The sequence below is a fragment of the Podarcis bocagei genome, assembly GCF_964188305.1.
Source record: "Podarcis bocagei genome assembly, chromosome: 10".
Classification (NCBI taxonomy): Eukaryota; Metazoa; Chordata; class Lepidosauria; order Squamata; family Lacertidae; genus Podarcis; species Podarcis bocagei.
The window spans coordinates 16,466,676-16,483,752 of record NC_138135.1 but is presented as its reverse complement, the minus strand read 5'-3'; the positions used below and the strand labels follow the sequence as shown (position 1 = coordinate 16,483,752).

Sequence of the window (17,077 nt, the reverse complement as noted above, 5' to 3'; positions counted from 1 at the left end):
AGAGGTGCCGAAGAGTTGCGGCATGATGATTCGTGAATTAAAAAAACACGCATTTTGGTTAAATTAATTTAGTTTTGCTTGGTAAGTAAAACGTGTGTAAAATTTCATAGACATCATTAGAAATGATTACCCAGTACTTGCAGTTATATTCCATATTGATATTATTTTTATTGTTGCTTTTATTTAGCATCGCCTGACATTTTCAGAAGGGAAAATCATAATTGTTTGGTTTTCCAAAAGCAGATTATGTGCTTCTTCATCAGACGTAGACTTACCAAGCTAAATATTGTCCAGTCATGAAAATAATAGCGGATTTGAATTCCTCACACCCATAAGCATTAAAAAAAAACAACCTCACTGAAGAAATTTGCAAAAATTAAGTTTCACACCCTAAAATGACACAAAATTACCCAACCACTCCATTTCTTTCATGCATGCAGACATTCACCTACCAGCTACACCAGGGTAGCCAAAATGGTTACCTTCAGACATTTTTGGACTCCCAAGTCCTATCCCCCAAGCTGTTTCTTCTGGATACGTTATCACAGTCACTTAACCTGGGAATATGCCCCCTTTGAATCCAATACTTCTGAGCAGAAGTGTTTAGGGTTGCCTTGTAAGGCGATAGTTTGTGCTGTCGCCTTTCATGGCCAACAGCCGTATTTTGTCAGACACACAAATCGGATTGAGAAGCTGATATTTATATACACACCTGCTTTGAGGTACACCGGAGCGTAAAGCCAAGCTAACTAGGTGGAAAACAGGCATACAATGAAGTGCACCTCCGATTCATTAGATCGCTAAATATACCAGAAATGTGATACGACACAACCAAGTGGGAACCATTTTCAGGTGAAAGGAGTGCTTAATGAGACACTCTTCTGCGTTTGTTTTTCTGAGGCCTTCCCTACTGCAAGACGTCCTGCAAGATAGCTGGACCACCCTGGGAAGAAAGCTAATCGGATACCATTAAGAGACCACACACAGATAACCGTCCTTTGCTAATAAGGAAAACCAGTCACAGAGACAAGATCCCAAATCCACGTAGGATCTTCCCAGGAGAAGCGGTGCGGGTGGGGGGCACCTTATCCTGAGCATTACAGTGGGCTAAGAAGGAGAGGGACCCAAAGGACTTTGGCTGTAGTGGGCTGAGGGGAACACAGCTCATGGGAAGGTTTGAAATGTCTTACCTTAGAAACAATCTGGAGGAAAAAAATCAAGGAAGGAAGGAAATTAAGGAAGGGCGAAAATTGTGATCATGGGGGTGGAGCAGCTCCATGAGGAAAAATTTGGCTATATGTTGTCTTGTAAAGTGGCAAGTGCAGTGGTACCTCTGGTTACAAACTTAATTCATTCTGGAGGTCCGTTCTTAACCTGAAGCACCACTTTAGCTAATGGGGCCTCCCGCTGCTGCTGCACCGCCAGAGCATGATTTCTGTTCTCATCCTGAAGCAAAGTTCTTAACCTGAGGTACTATTTCTGGGTTAGTGGAGTCTGTAACCTGAAGCGTATGTAACCCGAGGTACCACTGTAATGAGAGGTTCATGATAATGGCATGTAGGTTTCTGCATGATGTGGAGAAAGGTCTTGTAAGATGATTGATTGATTGAATTTATATACTGCCCTATACCCAGAGGTCTCAGGGTGGTTCACAGAAAAGATCGCAATATACAAAATAAAAATAAAAACAATAAACCAATAACACACACCAAAAAAGAGCCGCATTTCAAAAGGGCATAAGATGTCAATCAGGTCAACCAAAGGCCTGGTTAAAAAGGAACGTTTTTACCTGGCGCCTAAAGGTGTATAATGAAGGCGCCAGGCGAACTTCCCTGGGGAGAGCATCTCACAGACAGGGAGCCACTTCAGAGAAGGCCCTGTTCTCGTGTTGCCACCCTCTGGACCTCTTGAGGAGGAGGCACACAAAGGAGGACCTCACAAGATGATCTCAGGGTCTGGGTAGGTTCAACTGGAAAGAGGCGGTCCTTGAGGTATTGCAGTCCTGAGCCATTTAAGGCACTAGAAGTTCTCCACAGCTTTGAGAAACTTTGGAATTTGCTTCCGCAAGGTGTAGCCATGTCCTCCTACCTGGGCAGCTGTTAAGAGGAAGCTAAACTGATTAATAGAAGATAAGGCTATTAATCACTGCTCATTGTGGTGACTATATATCTTATCTCTGGTATTCAGAGGCAATATGCCTTTGGGAGAGTGGTGTTGCTTGTGGGGTTCCCACAGGAATCATGTTGGTCGCTGTGGGAACAGGATGCTGGAGCACATTGGCCTCAGATCTGAGTCAGCTGGTGTCTTCCGATTTTGCAGTGTTCTTGGGGTTTTCAGAGTATTTATTTGTGGTTATTTTTTAGACCTATTGAGGACTAATTGCATGTGTTTGGAAACACAGGAGTGTGGGTCTTCCCCGTCCACTAGGGCACTCCTGCACAATGTGTGATATTGAAGGTAAAAAAGAGAGCAGGTCATCCATCTTTTTCTGGCTTTGTTGTTGTTTAGTCGTGTCCGACTCTTCATGACCCCATGGACCAGAGCACGCCAGGCACTCCTGCCTCCCGCAGTTTGGTCAAACTCGCGTTAGTAGCTTCGAGAACACTGTCCAACCATCTCGTCCTCTGTCGTCCCCTTCTCCTTGTGTCCTCAATCTTTCCCAACATCAGGGACTTTTCCAGGGAGTCTTCTCTTCTCATGAGGTGGCCAAAGTATTGGAGCCTCAGCTTCACGATCTGTCCTTCCAGTGAGCACTCAGGGCTGATTTCCTTAAGAATGGATACGTTTGATCTTCTTGCAGTCCATGGGACTCTCAAGAGTCTCCTCCAGCACCATAATTCAAAAGCATCAATTCTTCGGCGATCAGCCTTCTTTATGGTCCAGCTATAGCACAAATTGTACAGCAGGATATACATGGGACAATGTTGCAAAATGTTAGGAAGGCTAGGGGATGGGCAGTTCCTGCAGCTTCAGTTTGCTTTTATTTCTAACTAGCCAGCATTCTCTTGCGTTCTCTTACGGCCTCCCTTTTTTTGTGCCTTAAGTAAGATTTGCAAGTGTTAAGTTAATCTTTGCAAAGCAAAGACGTTGCAATTTATGTAACTTTTTATCACGACAGGTGGTGACAAACCGTAACAACTAGTTACTTATCTCCTTGACTTGGTTGTCGCCATAACACCATACCCTCCAATGAAAATAGGGATGACCTAAGGAAAGTAGGACATTCCGGGATCAAATCAGAAACTGGGACAGCTTCTGTAAATCCAAGACTGTCCCTGGAAAATAGGGACACTTGGGGGGTCTGCACCAAAAGAAAATGAATGCCAAAAGCAAGCTTCTGAAATAATAATAATTTGTAAAAAAAATTTTAAAATGATAAACATAAATTAAAAGCTAGATGATCCATTTGCCGCACCTAATTCTATGCTGTTAATTCAAGTTGTTCCTAACTTATTTAGTTCGATATCTGAGACCAAGAAGGCCTGGTCCTCTCAAACACTTTGCTGCTAACAACATTGAGCATAACCTGTTACGGAGTAACACTTGATGTTTCAGATCACCAAAGCAAGCCATTCAGAGGAGGCTAATTTGGGGCTTAGTCTGCTTCCCCCCTTCTTTGGAAACAGAGGTGGTCTGTCTCTGTCTCCCTGCAAATACAAAGGAAGCCTAAATAGGTTTAAGTTAAATGAAAAGAACTCCCATTCATAATGAAATTACTACTCGGGATTTTATGACACTGGGTTGCTACACTTAAGATGCTGAAATCGCATTTAAAAAACAACAACAACCCAAAACCAATATGATGACAGTCTGTTGCTTTCTTGCTTTTGTCTTTTAAACACCTTTTCCTGTCTGAATAATTTTTCAGACAATCGGAATCGGAATGGACAAATCTGTCAATTTTGGATTCTCTCTGTGTCCTGTTTTTCCAACATTATATTAAGGTCTCCATATCTCCATATTTCCACATCAGTTTGTGAGTACATCCATCAGGATTTTAGTGTAGATATCTCCTAATATACACATTTTTGTATGCAGTCTTCCTCAGTATGTGCATTTTTAAATGTTGCTTTCACTAATGTATGCAATTTTATCCACACTTTACCCCAGTCTATGCACTTTTTGCACACATTACTTGACTGAAAAAACATTCATTTCAAAATTTGCAGTAGCATGAATTTGGAAGGGTGGCTGTTTTGTTCCACATCTTCTTTCAGAAAGTGTGAATTACCGGTAGGTAGGTTTCCCCTTTAAACGTGAACTGAGAACTGTATGCCCTTATCCTGCCCAAAGGTTGTCACTTTACTCCTGCAATTTTGGGGAGTTAGGGGGGCTGCAAATGGATTTCTTCTAGGATCAGATAACATGGAAATTACCTGCTAAACACAGCCTGTATACTATTAGTGTTCTATAAGGCTGATCGCCGAAGAATTGATGCTTTTGAATTATGGTGCTGGAGGCGACTCTTCAGAGTCCCATGGACTGCAAGAAGATCAAACCTATCCATTCGGAAGGAAATCAGCCCTGAGTGCTCACTGGAAGGACAGATCCTGCAGCTGAGGCTCCAATACTCTGGCCACCTCATGAGAAGAGAAGACTCCCTGGAAAAGTCCCTGATGTTGGGAAAGATTGAGGACACAAGGAGAAGGGGACGACAGAGGATGAGATGGCTGGACAGTGTTCTCGAAGCTACCAGCATGAGTTCGACCAAACTGCGGGAGGCAGTGGAAGACAGGAGTGCCTGGCGTGTTCTGGTCCAGGGGGTCACGAAGAGTCGGACATGACTAAACGACTAAATAACAACAACAACAACAACAACAACAACAACAACAACAACAACAACAACAACAACAACAACAACAACAACAACAGAAGTGACCATATGGGCTGTATTCACCTGGCAATTTATTCAGCATGGATAGCTCAGTTGGTTAGAGCATGATGCTGATACTGCCAAGGTTGGAGGTTTGCTCCCCATATAGGACAGCTGCATATTTCTGCATTGCAAGGGGTTGCCTTAAATGATCCTTAGCTTCTCTTCCAACTCTACATTTTCTTTTTCATGACTTTTCCCTAGCTGTTGCAGTCCACGTTATGTTTGAGCTTTCTTTTACAGAACATAAGAACTACTTCCAGAATATGGGGCAAGTTTGGTGCTTAATTTCATAAATAATCTATTTGCAAATAAGGTGGAAATGAGTGCTAAACTTGTGCCATATTCCACCGTAGTTCCGGAAGTGGCATTTACATCATGCAAAAGCACAATTATAATGCAGAAATTAAGAGCTAGTAAAACGTCAGGGAAACAGAATAAACTGGCATGTGGATGCTGCCTTTATCCTCCTTCTCCCTCCCAGCATGTAAGGTTATAATTGTACAAATGAGGAAAAAAAACATCAGGGTCAATATTTCCTTCTGTCCCATACTGTTTCCCCTCCTCCATAATGACTAAGTAGCTAAAACTACAGCAAGACTCTGGCTGACTGAAAGCCAACCACACACAAAAATGAAATAAAACACCTTGAACAGATCTCAACTAGATTTAATACAAATTATTATCCATTCTTTAATCATTTCCCCCCCCCCACTAATCTTGCTGGAATTTTATTATGCCTCACGCAATGTGCATGTAGTGCCTTTACGTGCCTTAGATAATGTTCGCGTTTTGACGTAGTGGGGCCCACCCCCCACCCCACCATTTTCACCCTCTAAATGATTCAGAATATGTTGTTGTGGGCATAGAAATGGACGGGTTGCAACACCAAGACAATGACTGGAAGCAAAATCTGAGATTAAGAGCACGCCAGTCTTCTTAAGGGAAATCCACATGCATCAGCGGCTGTCTGGCTCCAGAAAGTCAAAAGTGGAACAGGGACCTAAGTGCCTTCCCATGCTGCTGTCTGATATTCTGAGATATGTTGGCTTTGAATATGGATGTTTCACATTGGTGTAATGGCTAATAACCATAGATAGTCATGTCCTCCATGGGCTTGTGGCCATTGCTACATGTCAGTATTCTCCATCATTTAGGACTTGCCCACACTTCTACTTGTCCATGCCTAGAAAAAATGGATCCAACTGGTTTAGCCCTTGTCCCACTGCTTTTCCCTGGAAAGCCCACTCTTTAGCGCTAAACCACAGCAAATGTCAGAAGAAGAAGAAGAAGAAGAAGAGTTTGGATTTGATATCCCGCCTTTCACTCCCCTTCAGGAGTCTCAGAGCGGCTAACAATCTCCTTTCCCTTCCTCCCCCACAACAAACACTCTGTGAGGTGAGTGGGGCTGAGAGACTTCAAAGAAGTGTGACTGGCCCAAGGTCACCCAGCAGCTGCATGTGGAGGAGCGGAGACCCGGTTACCCAGATTACATGACTGGGTACATGACTCTTAACCACTACACCACAATGTCAGAGGAAACCTGATTCATGTTTGCTCCAATTGAGCTGTTCCCCTGGGGAAAAGAGGCTGAGCAAGCGGAAGTCTGGATGAGTGCTTAATGATGCTCACTACAAAGAGCAAATGGTAGCTTTTGATATAATTCCGCAGGTTATTAAGAACTGGTCCCTAGTTCAGACTTGGAGATATATAAAGAAGAAGCTGGGTGATTTCTAGGCTCTGTAAGATACACAGGCAATCCAGAAATCGATGTTCTCTACACAGCTGTGTTTGGGTTTGACAAACATGGGTTTGACATGATTTGCCAGTTAGTTTGTGCGACTTCACGGTTTCAGGCTATGCCTTCAGAATGTTTAGATGGATGTTACAGGAAACTTCTGGTGGAACATCATCTGTGCAGGTGTGGTGCCCAAGCAGTAGAAGACCTATATCATTATTTACTGCACTGCTCCTTGTATTATGAACCAAGGGCAAAGTTTATTCTGGATTGATTAAAATACCTGATGGGGATGATCAAGCAAAAATTACACATTTGACTCTGGCATATCCCTGACAGAGTTACGAGATTTGCAGTGGCTGCCCAAAAGCTGATGAGAAAATTTATGGAGGTGAAGATGTCAAATTGCAAAGATTTAATTGAGTGATTTAATTTTTTAAAAAAACAATTTGGATGCTTTTAAATGTATTGGTTCTCTTCACCGTTTGCATTTTAGGATATATTAGGAGAAGGAGGAGTATTTTGGTATGTATTTTAATGTAAAGGCATATTTTGGTCACCATTGTTCCTCAGTTTTGTATGTATGTGTGTCAGACGTGGAGAGTCCTCCTCTCCCTTTGATAATTTCACAGATAAGAATTAACGAGCAGTTGATAGATTTATTGTCCTTTTATTACAGCATCATGTTGCAAGCACAAATGCACAGCTCTGCAAGGAGGGCAGTTGGCTACTCTAAACCCGACTTTTGACTTCCGACGCATTTTAGGCGCCCTCTGACTCCTTTGCTCTCTGATATGTTCAGACCTCTGAGTCCGTGGAGAGGGGGGGATCCCCACACTCTCAAGTGACGTCTCGACTAGCTGCCCCCTCCCTTCTGGTTCCCTTGCCATTATCTCAAAACTGGGTAACTCCTCCCTAAGCTGTTCAGCTTCTGTCTCTGTCTCTGTCTCTCTGCTTCTGAACATGCTGTGGACAAGGTGGGGTGACTCTTCCCCCTCCAGTTCTCAATCGGAGAGAAGGTGGTCTGCCATAGAATGCATTCCCCAGTCCTCATCTTTAGACCATTCCCTGACAGTATGTATGCATGATGGTGACTTTTCTGTGGTTTTGTGACCATGATCTGGTGGAACGCTCTGTCACAAGTGACTAGGGCCCTGCGGGACTGGACATCTTTCTGCAGGGCCTGCAAGACAGAGCTGTTCCACCAGGCCTTTGGCCAAGGCACAGTCTGACCCCCTCTCTCCTTCTGTAATCCTCACAGAACTCTTAACCCAATGGTTGGCATTAATTTGATTTTGAATTGATTTTAGAATGAATTGATTTTAGACTGCTGTGTTACTTTTATTGTTGTTAGCCGCTCTGAACCCGGCTTCGGCTGGGGAGGGCGGGATATAAATAACAAATTATTATTATTATTATTATTATTATTATTATTATTATTATTATCATCATCATCATCATCATCATCACAACAGTGATAAACAAAGTAGGTCTTCAGGGTTTCAGACTGATGTCTCCCACAACTCTACCTGGCGATTGAACCTGGAGCCTTGTGCGTGTAATGTAGATGTTCTACCACTGAAATGGGGTAGTTAGCTTGACCTGATGTAAGGAAGCTTTCTAGGTTTGTATGGCTGCTCAGACATCATTGACTGAATTGCAGAGTGGGTCACAGCCAAGACGCGTTGTTGCACACCATGTCGCCAGTCAGGAACTAGAGAGATGGAGTAATGGATCACACATCGGCACGGTACGGCATCATAAAACCTGTTGCGATCCACACACTCTAAAGAAGGTGCAACAAATACCACCGTGTCAGTTCAAGAATCGAACTGCACCTGCTATGTACGTAAGCTTCCAAAAACTGTAACTGAGCAATTAAAAGCAAATGAGCAGGATTATATAAAGGTCATGGTTTTTTGGGGGGTAGAGGGGACCACCATCTAGATTCTTGGGAATAACTGAGTAAGTGGATGGTATCAACACTGGAGAAGATGACTGGTAATGGAGATATGCACATTTTCTAGTCCTGATTTCTCCCGCTACCCAAGAAAGAAAGAAAGAAAAGCTGCAACGTTGTTCAAAACATTACAAGACCTAATAAGGAAGCTTCCCATTAAATAACGGGGGGGGGGGTGCTGGCTTTGCAGAGAGATTTCCGTGTAGGCAGAAGAAAGTTTCTTCGTTACACCATCCGCCCTCCCCTTTGGTTGGCAGGTTCCCCCCCCCCCCCATGAAGTCTTTTATTTCCTGGGAACCAGCAATTAAGAAGATCAGGGCTTTAGAAGGAAAAGAGAGAGGGAGAGAGAGGGAGAGAAAGAAAGAAAGCTTTATCACATGCATGCTGTCCAACTTGCTACATGTCGCGAAGAAAGATCTCAAGAACTTTTAAAACCATTTCTGCTGTGAAGAATTCCAGCTCCTGCTTTGCTCATGTCCTTTGTGTGTCCTGGAATTTGTAGTGGGGGAGAAGAAAGACCAGACTTGAAGGTGGAGGAGTAAACAAGAAAAGACCGAGTGAGAGGGTGATACTGACCACACAGGCATAACAAAGAACTGTTCTCCCCACCCCTTCGGTCTTTCTTGTCTCCTCTTTCTACCTCCAGATATAAGATCTACCTCACTGCATCGTGTCTCAGACTGGGGTTTCGCTTGAGATTCTTCCATTTTAAGGCTAGGAGAAGAGATACATATTTGTTTCTGAGTTCACCCCCAGAAAAGAACTACCAGGGACTGGAGGTCGCTACTGCCAAGGTAAGGTTGTGTCTTCATCTGCTCCGCCTTCATCCTCTTCTCAAAAGTTGTCTGTCTTCTTTGTGGACAGAGGCCTTTCTCCTCTCATCACCTGTGAGTAAGAAAACACACACACATTCATTCATTCATTTCATTCAATCAACTAAGGGGACTGTCTAGAAATATGACTTTTTCTATAATGTCAGTGCTTACAAAGAAACGAATGGTTCTTTAGAGAAAGTTGTTGTCACGCTGGTGCCGAAGAACGAGAAGGAGGGAATGGGGAAGCTATCATTTGCAATCATTTATTGGTCATGGCAAAAGCTTGAAAATTATTCTGGTTAACGTGAAAACCACTGCATGAATGGAAAGCTCCTGCGCCTTTGGCGTTCTCACTGATACTTTAGAATTTATAGCAAAAGCACTACTGTATGGTAAGTTCCTTGGAGGCAGGGACCTGCTCCTTTACTTTTTTTAGAACAATTTAAAAATTTATTTTTAAACAAATACAAAAACAAAAAAAAATCCTGTTATCCTTTAAAGGGCAGTGTACATTGATGGCACTTTAGAAATCTTGATCATGGTTGCAGTCGTCATCATCAGCATTATTATTATTAATATCATTATTAACTGCAATCTTCTGAAGTGTTCCTTTACAATTATTAACACCAGGAACCACAATTTATTTATTTATTTGCTTCTTCTTTTATTAAATTTGCATTCCAGTTCTTTGTCCAAAGATTGCAGGGAGGTTTACAACACAGAACACAAAAGTCAGTACATAAACACAGTATCTATTTAACACACACACACACACACAAAAAAAATCAGATGCAATTATAGTAAGAAATGCCTAACAAAATACAGATTCTTACCAACATCACAGCACGGTCCACAATATTTTAACAATGATTATTAATGTTTATGTTTTCAAAAGATGGAACTATTCAGAGAAGTTTGCTTTGTGAATAATAATAATAATAAAGGGATTTTAAATTGTTAAAGGTTCTTTTAAAAAACAACCACAACCGTGGAGCTCCTCAGAATGGCGCACTCTTTGAATGTTCATAGGCCCTCTGTCCTTCTGCTTGCTTCTTGGCGAAACCGCTTCCCATTCAAACCACAGTTTGGGAAGTTCTGGGGTAGGGACTTTAGGTGGGACACCACGTTTTCAGAGTGGCAAGGGAGGCTTAAGTATCTTTTCAGCAGAGTGCTGGGTAGACTAGAGAAGTGAAGGTGTGTGGACCCGGGAGGAGAAGGTTGCAGCAGTCTAGCAAGAAGTGGCCATGGTATGAGCCAGAGTTTCTGTGAAGGGACAGAACAGCTATATTTTTGTCAGGCTATCTATTGATGTTTTTACTGGTGTTTTTATTGACATTGTAATTTTGTATGCTCTATACCACCTTGCTGTATTTTTATGAAAGCGCAGCCTACAGATATTACAATATTATGATATATCCACCTATTTCAGTATTGTCTATTCTGCTTATCAGGTCTCAAAAGAAGCCTTTCTCATCACTTGTTACCTTATTTTAATTTGAGTAGTTGGGATGGCTACCGAGACCTTTCTGAATGCAAGGCAGGTGCTCTGCTACTGAGCTATGATCCCTGCAAAGGAGCCTGTCTGCTGTGTCTCTGCATGATTATCTGCTCTGACTTTGAATCTTCCCTATCAGCCTTGGCTGGAGACAAGCTGTTCTATCTCCATCTCTGCATCCAGTGTGACTAGGTGACAGGAGTGAGCCACGCAAGAACTCTGCATAGACTTGTCGGAGTGTCACCCTAAATGAGCACAGCCCCCAGTAGGTCTTGCCCCATGGATCAGTTGCCGAGGCTGAAAGTACCTGCCTCCCCACAGCCATCTAAGTTCCCACCTCTCCAGGGTTTCCACCCAAGCAATCAGAGACTGTGCCTATGTGAATTCAACCTCTCCTCCACCATCTTCATGCCTCTTCTGGTTCTAGGTGACCAGGGGGGAGGGGAGCTTGTCACAGCAGGAGGGGGAGACACCCATGCCTCTTCACCAGTTGGACTCATCTCTGCCTCTTGGCCGCCTTCTGCTTCAGCTTCTGCCTTTGATTCTAGACTTCTCTCTGCCACTGACTCTCCCAGCTCACTAAGTTCTGTTACCTCTTCAGCTTCCGACACCTCCTCCTCCCAGCCTTCTCCCTCTTCTCCATCTGATCACTCGTCATTTCCCCACTCCACAGGCTCTAAGCCATCTTTGCTTGGTGGTTCCTCCAACCATTCCTCTGTGTCCAACTAGTCCATGACTCCTAAGGCAGAGCTGCAGTGTCTGCCCTCTGAAGAGGTTGTCCAGTGGATCTCTGAATGAGTCTTTCAGTTGGTGACTCCTGCAGAAACACGACAGGGAGAGTGTCCCCTGGGGGCAGGTCATTCTTCCTCCTATACCTACTCAAAAGTGCATTTCCAGGTGCAAAGTGAGCACCTTAGAGCATGTCCCATCCGGAAATGCTCTGTACCACACAGGTGTTCAGTTGATAATGTGATTCCTTAGGAAACATCTTTCACATTACAGGAAGATCTCCCTGGAAGTAATAATAATTAAAATGGTCTATATAACCATTTATTTATGTCTTTCAGATTGATTGAAAGGGAAAATTCCGATGGAGAATTCATCCAAAGAAAACACTCAGCTTTTTTCAAAAAACACAATCCTGCCCATTGACAGGTCTTCTTCAAGATCAGAATCCTCAGCTTCGAAGGAGAAAGGAACAATCTGTGGAGGAATGAAGGTATAGTATAAAAGAGCTGTGAATTGTGGCCTTGGCTCATTTGAAGGGGCTGAGAATTCGTCACTGGGCACATTATTTCCCTGATACTTTTCAGCCAAGCCTTTTCTTCTTACAACCCAACTCAATTACAAAGCATCCAATCCCAATCACAGCATCCATTTAAAGCTCATATTTTCTCCTGTGAACTGTTGTTTACCCCTTCACAGAGCTATGCTTCCCAACCAACCGGGGAATTGTAGCTCTGTGAGGGGAGTAGGGGTCTCCTAAGAAGTCTCAGCACCCTTAACAAACTACACCTCCCAGAATTCTTTGGAGGAAGTCGCGGCTGTCAAAACTGGTACCATAGTTTTTCAATGTATGGTGTGAGAGCGGCCTAAGTCTGTCCCAATAAAAATGGAGCCCAAACTGAAGTTTGCTGCCAGTTTGGTACTGTGGAAGTGAGTTGGGGGAAAGAATTGTCCAGTGCCTGTCAGGTGTTCAGCTTTGCCGACGCAAAACAGCACTTCAGACTTTGGAAATCATCAAGGGGCATCTCTGAACTTGTGTTATCGTTGGTGCGGGTGAGTCGTATTGCAAGACATGCACACAGCAAACTTGCACACAGAGGTCAACACCTTTTCCCGGCACCAGAGCACAAAGAGACCAAATCGTCTCGTCCAAGCCTCGGTGCAGAGTGGCACTTAACTACTTCCCCGGTTTGGAGAATTAAAAGCAAGTTGTGTTCATTAAACTTGCATTATGAGACAAATAAGATCATTCCCCCCCTCTGCCTGCTTCAGAGGTAATCCGATTCCTTCACTGAATAAACCTTCAGTTGCCACTGAGCCATTAAGGAAGCAGCTTATTGCCTCCAAAAATAGACAGACAATCATATTAAAGCGCCAGCAATTTCCCCAGGGTTGGCATTCTCTCTGCGCTGCATATAGGATTGCTGGCTAACCAGAAAAAAGGAGGCTTTTTGTTGTTGTTGTCAATGGATTTCAGCTATTTTAACAGGTCAGGGACATGGAAACTCAAGCCCAGGGGCCAAGCCTCTCTATCTGGCCCTCAGGACTTTTCCTACACCACAGCCATTCCCTAGCCACACCCCTCACTGGCTCTGCTCCCAACCCCACTCCACACCAGACCCAGGAGAAACTGGGCTTTATACCCCAGGAAACCAGGGAAATTTGCCACTGGGTCTTAACTCTTGGATCTGCCCCCTGTGCCCAGGAATCTCTGCTCCTAGGCATCCTTCAGATACCAGAACTTTATTTTAAAAATTCCTGCTGCTGGAAGAATGAGAAAGATTCAGTACCTAATTGTGCATATTGGGGAAGATTACATATGGGAAAATGTTCATATAGTACAATAAATCCACACTAAAATCCTAATGAATTTTCATGGTTATTTTTAAATTGAAGATATTTTGATGCGATCATGTAGTTGTTATTTTGTAATTATTTTTTGTAATTATTTTTTTGTATTGATTTTAGAGCTGTGAACCACTTAGAATCCATACTAGCATTTAAGTGGTATATCAATCAATCAATCAATCAATCAATCCAACACTGGTGAAACATTTTTAAAGCGCTGCCTCGTCTGTTTCCTCGTTGCAGATTTTTCTTGCTGCGTTATCGTTTGTTTACTTTGCGAAAGCTCTGTCAGGAAGTTACCTGAAAAGTACCATCACCCAAATAGAAAAAAGATTTGATATCCCTTCGTCCCTGGTTGGCCTGATAGATGGCAGCTTTGAAATTGGTATGTGACACACACAGCAAGATTTTGTTGCTATATAGGCAGATGACGAGCTAAGTGTGCCTAAGTTAGTTTCTCCTTGCTTCTTAAAGGGAATCTTTTAATAATAATCTTGGTCAGCTACTTCGGAGCCAAACTTCATAGGCCAAAGATCATCGGAGCCGGTTGCCTGATCATGTCATTCGGAACATTTTTGATAGCCATGCCGCAGTTCTTTATGGGACAGTAAGTACGCCACAATTTGTAGCAAACAAATGTGTAAAGCTTAAACGTTCCTTCTATTTCCAAAGTTCAGGGGTGAGTGCCATTGCTTGTGTAGATAAAATTGCACAATTCATGCTTAGAGAAACTCCAAGGTTTGCAGAACTATGGGCAACTTGGGGGGAAGGGCACGATACGATACAATACGATACGATAATCTTTATTGTCATTGTCCCATACAGAACAGCGAAATTGAAAAAATCTACGGGGAGGGGGAGCCAGAGAACAGTCTGAGAGTGCTGAATGGCCATGTAATGTTCAGTGGCTGTTGGAGGGACCCGCCACCCAGAAAAACAGGTGGAAAAATAAACAGAATAGAGTATTCTTTTAAAAGGGGGCATGTCTGGCTGGCTTACATTTCATACTGCAGTGTTTTGCACTCTTTTCATAGGAAGCAATTTATATGAGGGTGACTTAGAGTGGAGAATAAGATTCTCTCCCTGTGGGATTCCAGTTTTGCCACTTGTGGCACCATGCAGCTCATGTTGACAGCTGTGGAAATTCAGTACAGGATACAATACGGTGCCCAAGACTCAGGCCGGCTCTACCATTAGGCAGAATGACGTTCACTACTATAGTTCATATACATGAACTATTCATTTCAGTGTAGCCTTCAGTTCAGGTAGCCTTCAACAGGAGCCTGGAATAAGCTTAAATATATACCCCCCCACCATGTAACACGTGGTAACTCTGTAAAGAAACTGTTGGTTTTTACACAGCTATAGGTATGAGATATTTTCTTCCTCCTCCAATTCAACTGTCAGCATCTCCCCGTGTCTCCAGGATCAGAACCAGCTGCCTGTCTCTGTCTTGGAAAGAGCTCAGGGGCAAATCCATGCAGGTAAGGATAAAAAAATAATGGCAGCACTGCTCCAAGAAATATAATGTTTTGGTGTGATTTGACGGGAAAGGGTGTGTATATGTTGAAAGTCCCATTAGTTTAATTAGTGTATTAGGGGAGAATGATGTCAAAATACAAACATCGGTCTCTTGGGTTTGTGCAAACAGGGTGTGAAAAGGAAGCTGGAATTTCCATGTGGATTTACGTTTTGCTGGGAAATCTGCTACGTGGAATTGGGGAAACCCCGATCCAGCCTTTGGGGATTGCGTACATTGATGACCACGCCACAGAAGAGAGCGCAGCCTTTTACATTGGTATTTTGTTTTTCAAACCAGGTCGTATTTCTTCTCGTTTCTCCCTCTGCCATTCCAGATGATTTGTCCATTCTTATTGACCAGGTCTGGGACACGGGTGGCGCTGTGGGTTAAACCACAGAGCTTAGGACTTGCCAATCAGAAGGTCAGCGGTTCGAATCCCAGCGATGGGGTGAGCTCCTGTATCTCAGCTCCTGCTCCTGCCAACCTAGCAGTTCGAAAGCACGTCAAAGTGCAAGTAGATAAATAGGTACCGCTCCGGTGGGAAGGTAAATGGCATTTCTGTGCGCTGCTCTGGTTTGCCAGAAGCGGCTTAGACATTCTGGCCACCTGACCCAGAAGCTGTACGCCAGTTCCCTCGGCCAATAAAGCAAGATGAACGCCGCAACCCCAGAGTCGGCCACAACTGGACCTAATGGTCAGGGGTCTCTTTACCTTTATATTGACCAGGTCAAAGTGTAACTTTTCAGTCTAATGTGCCTGTTCTGCTTCCTTTTCTCAGGGTGTGTGCAGACAGTTGCAATAATAGGCCCCATCTTTGGCTTCCTCCTGGGATCCTTATGTGCCACACTGTATGTTGACATCGGCTTTGTAGACATGGGTGAGTCTGAGCAAGGCTGCAATGAGTCTGTTGAACACATCCCAATCTCTGAGGTGGGTTTGGCTGAAAGGCCCTGGGTCATCCAGCGAGCTTCGTGGCCAAGTGGAGATTTGAACCCTGGTCTCCTCCGTCCTAGTCTTCTTCTTTTTTTAATATAAATTTTTATTAGTTTTTTAACATACCATTTTCAACAATAATTAAACATACTTTTACATCTTATTCATTTTTTTTGACTTCCATCAGTCCTGTCTGAAAATTTTCCAATCTAATCTCTTAGTATGCATTTCTTATTTTCCCTATTACCTTTCAAACTCATAACCATACCTCTATCTTTTTCTACTTTGTAACACTTCTCATATTTCTCCTTACAAAACTTCTTGTAGTCCTACTAGCGTAATTTTTTTATTACAGTTGCTCTTCAAATAATTCATATACTTCGTCCAATCTTCTGTAAATCTCTGGTCCCGCAGGTTTTGAATCCTTCCTGTCATTTTGTCCAATTCTGCATAGTCCATTAATTTCATCTGCCGTTCTTCTTTCTTCGGAATTTCTTCTTGCTTACATTTCTGGGCTAACAGTACTCTTGCCACTGTGGTTACATATAAGAACAATTTAACATCTTGCCTATTAATGTCTTGGCCTATAATACCAAGTAAAAATGCTTCTGGTTTTTTTTTAAGAATATATATTTCAACATCTTTTTCATCTCATTCTATATCATTTCCCAGAAGTTCTTTACTTTCTTACGTTCCCACCACATATGCTAAAATGTTCCTTCTTTTCCTTTACATTTCCAACATTTATTATTTGTCATACATTTTAGCTAATTTCACTGGTGTAATAACCTCCGTCCTAGTCTTGACACTCTGACCACTGAACCATTCCTACTGGTGGCTGATGTCTTCATTTCTTCCTCCCTCCTCAGACAGCATAAGCATAACTCACAAGGACTCCCAATGGGTAGGAGCTTGGTGGCTTGGCTATCTAATAGCCGGGGTGGTCAGCATCCTTGCCGCTATCCCTTTCTGGTTCTTACCGAAACATCTTCCAAGACCAGACACCCGAAAGGATTCCAGCACTTCCTCTGAGCAGTCCAAGTTCATCAACGAAGATAACAGAGAACACCGCATCACCTACCAAGAGCAAGTGAAGTTTATCGAGATGGCTAGAGGTGAGGCCATGTGGCTGGTGAACTGAGTCACATTCAGACTTTATAAAATCTC

The 17,077-nt window shown here is 43.1% G+C and overlaps 1 protein-coding gene across 2 annotated transcripts in view; it reads left to right on the top strand.

Moving 5' to 3' along the window:
- Positions 1-8,890: 8,890 nt before the first annotated feature.
- The window catches only part of SLCO1C1 (solute carrier organic anion transporter family member 1C1), a 29,617-nt gene continuing 21,430 nt past the window's right edge, over positions 8,891-17,077 (top strand). The window contains exons 1-8 of one of the 2 annotated variants that reach the window (XM_081210020.1): positions 8,891-9,365; positions 11,949-12,100; positions 13,699-13,840; positions 13,930-14,062; positions 14,863-14,939; positions 15,107-15,253; positions 15,756-15,854; positions 16,780-17,025. In XM_081210020.1, coding sequence (XP_081066146.1) covers positions 11,972-12,100; positions 13,699-13,840; positions 13,930-14,062; positions 14,863-14,939; positions 15,107-15,253; positions 15,756-15,854; positions 16,780-17,025 — 973 coding nt within the window. In that variant the 5' untranslated portion in view covers positions 8,891-9,365; positions 11,949-11,971. Of the gene's footprint in view, positions 9,366-11,948; positions 12,101-13,698; positions 13,841-13,929; positions 14,063-14,817; positions 14,940-15,106; positions 15,254-15,755; positions 15,855-16,779; positions 17,026-17,077 lie in introns of both variants that reach the window. The other variant, XM_081210019.1, reaches the window with a different exon arrangement.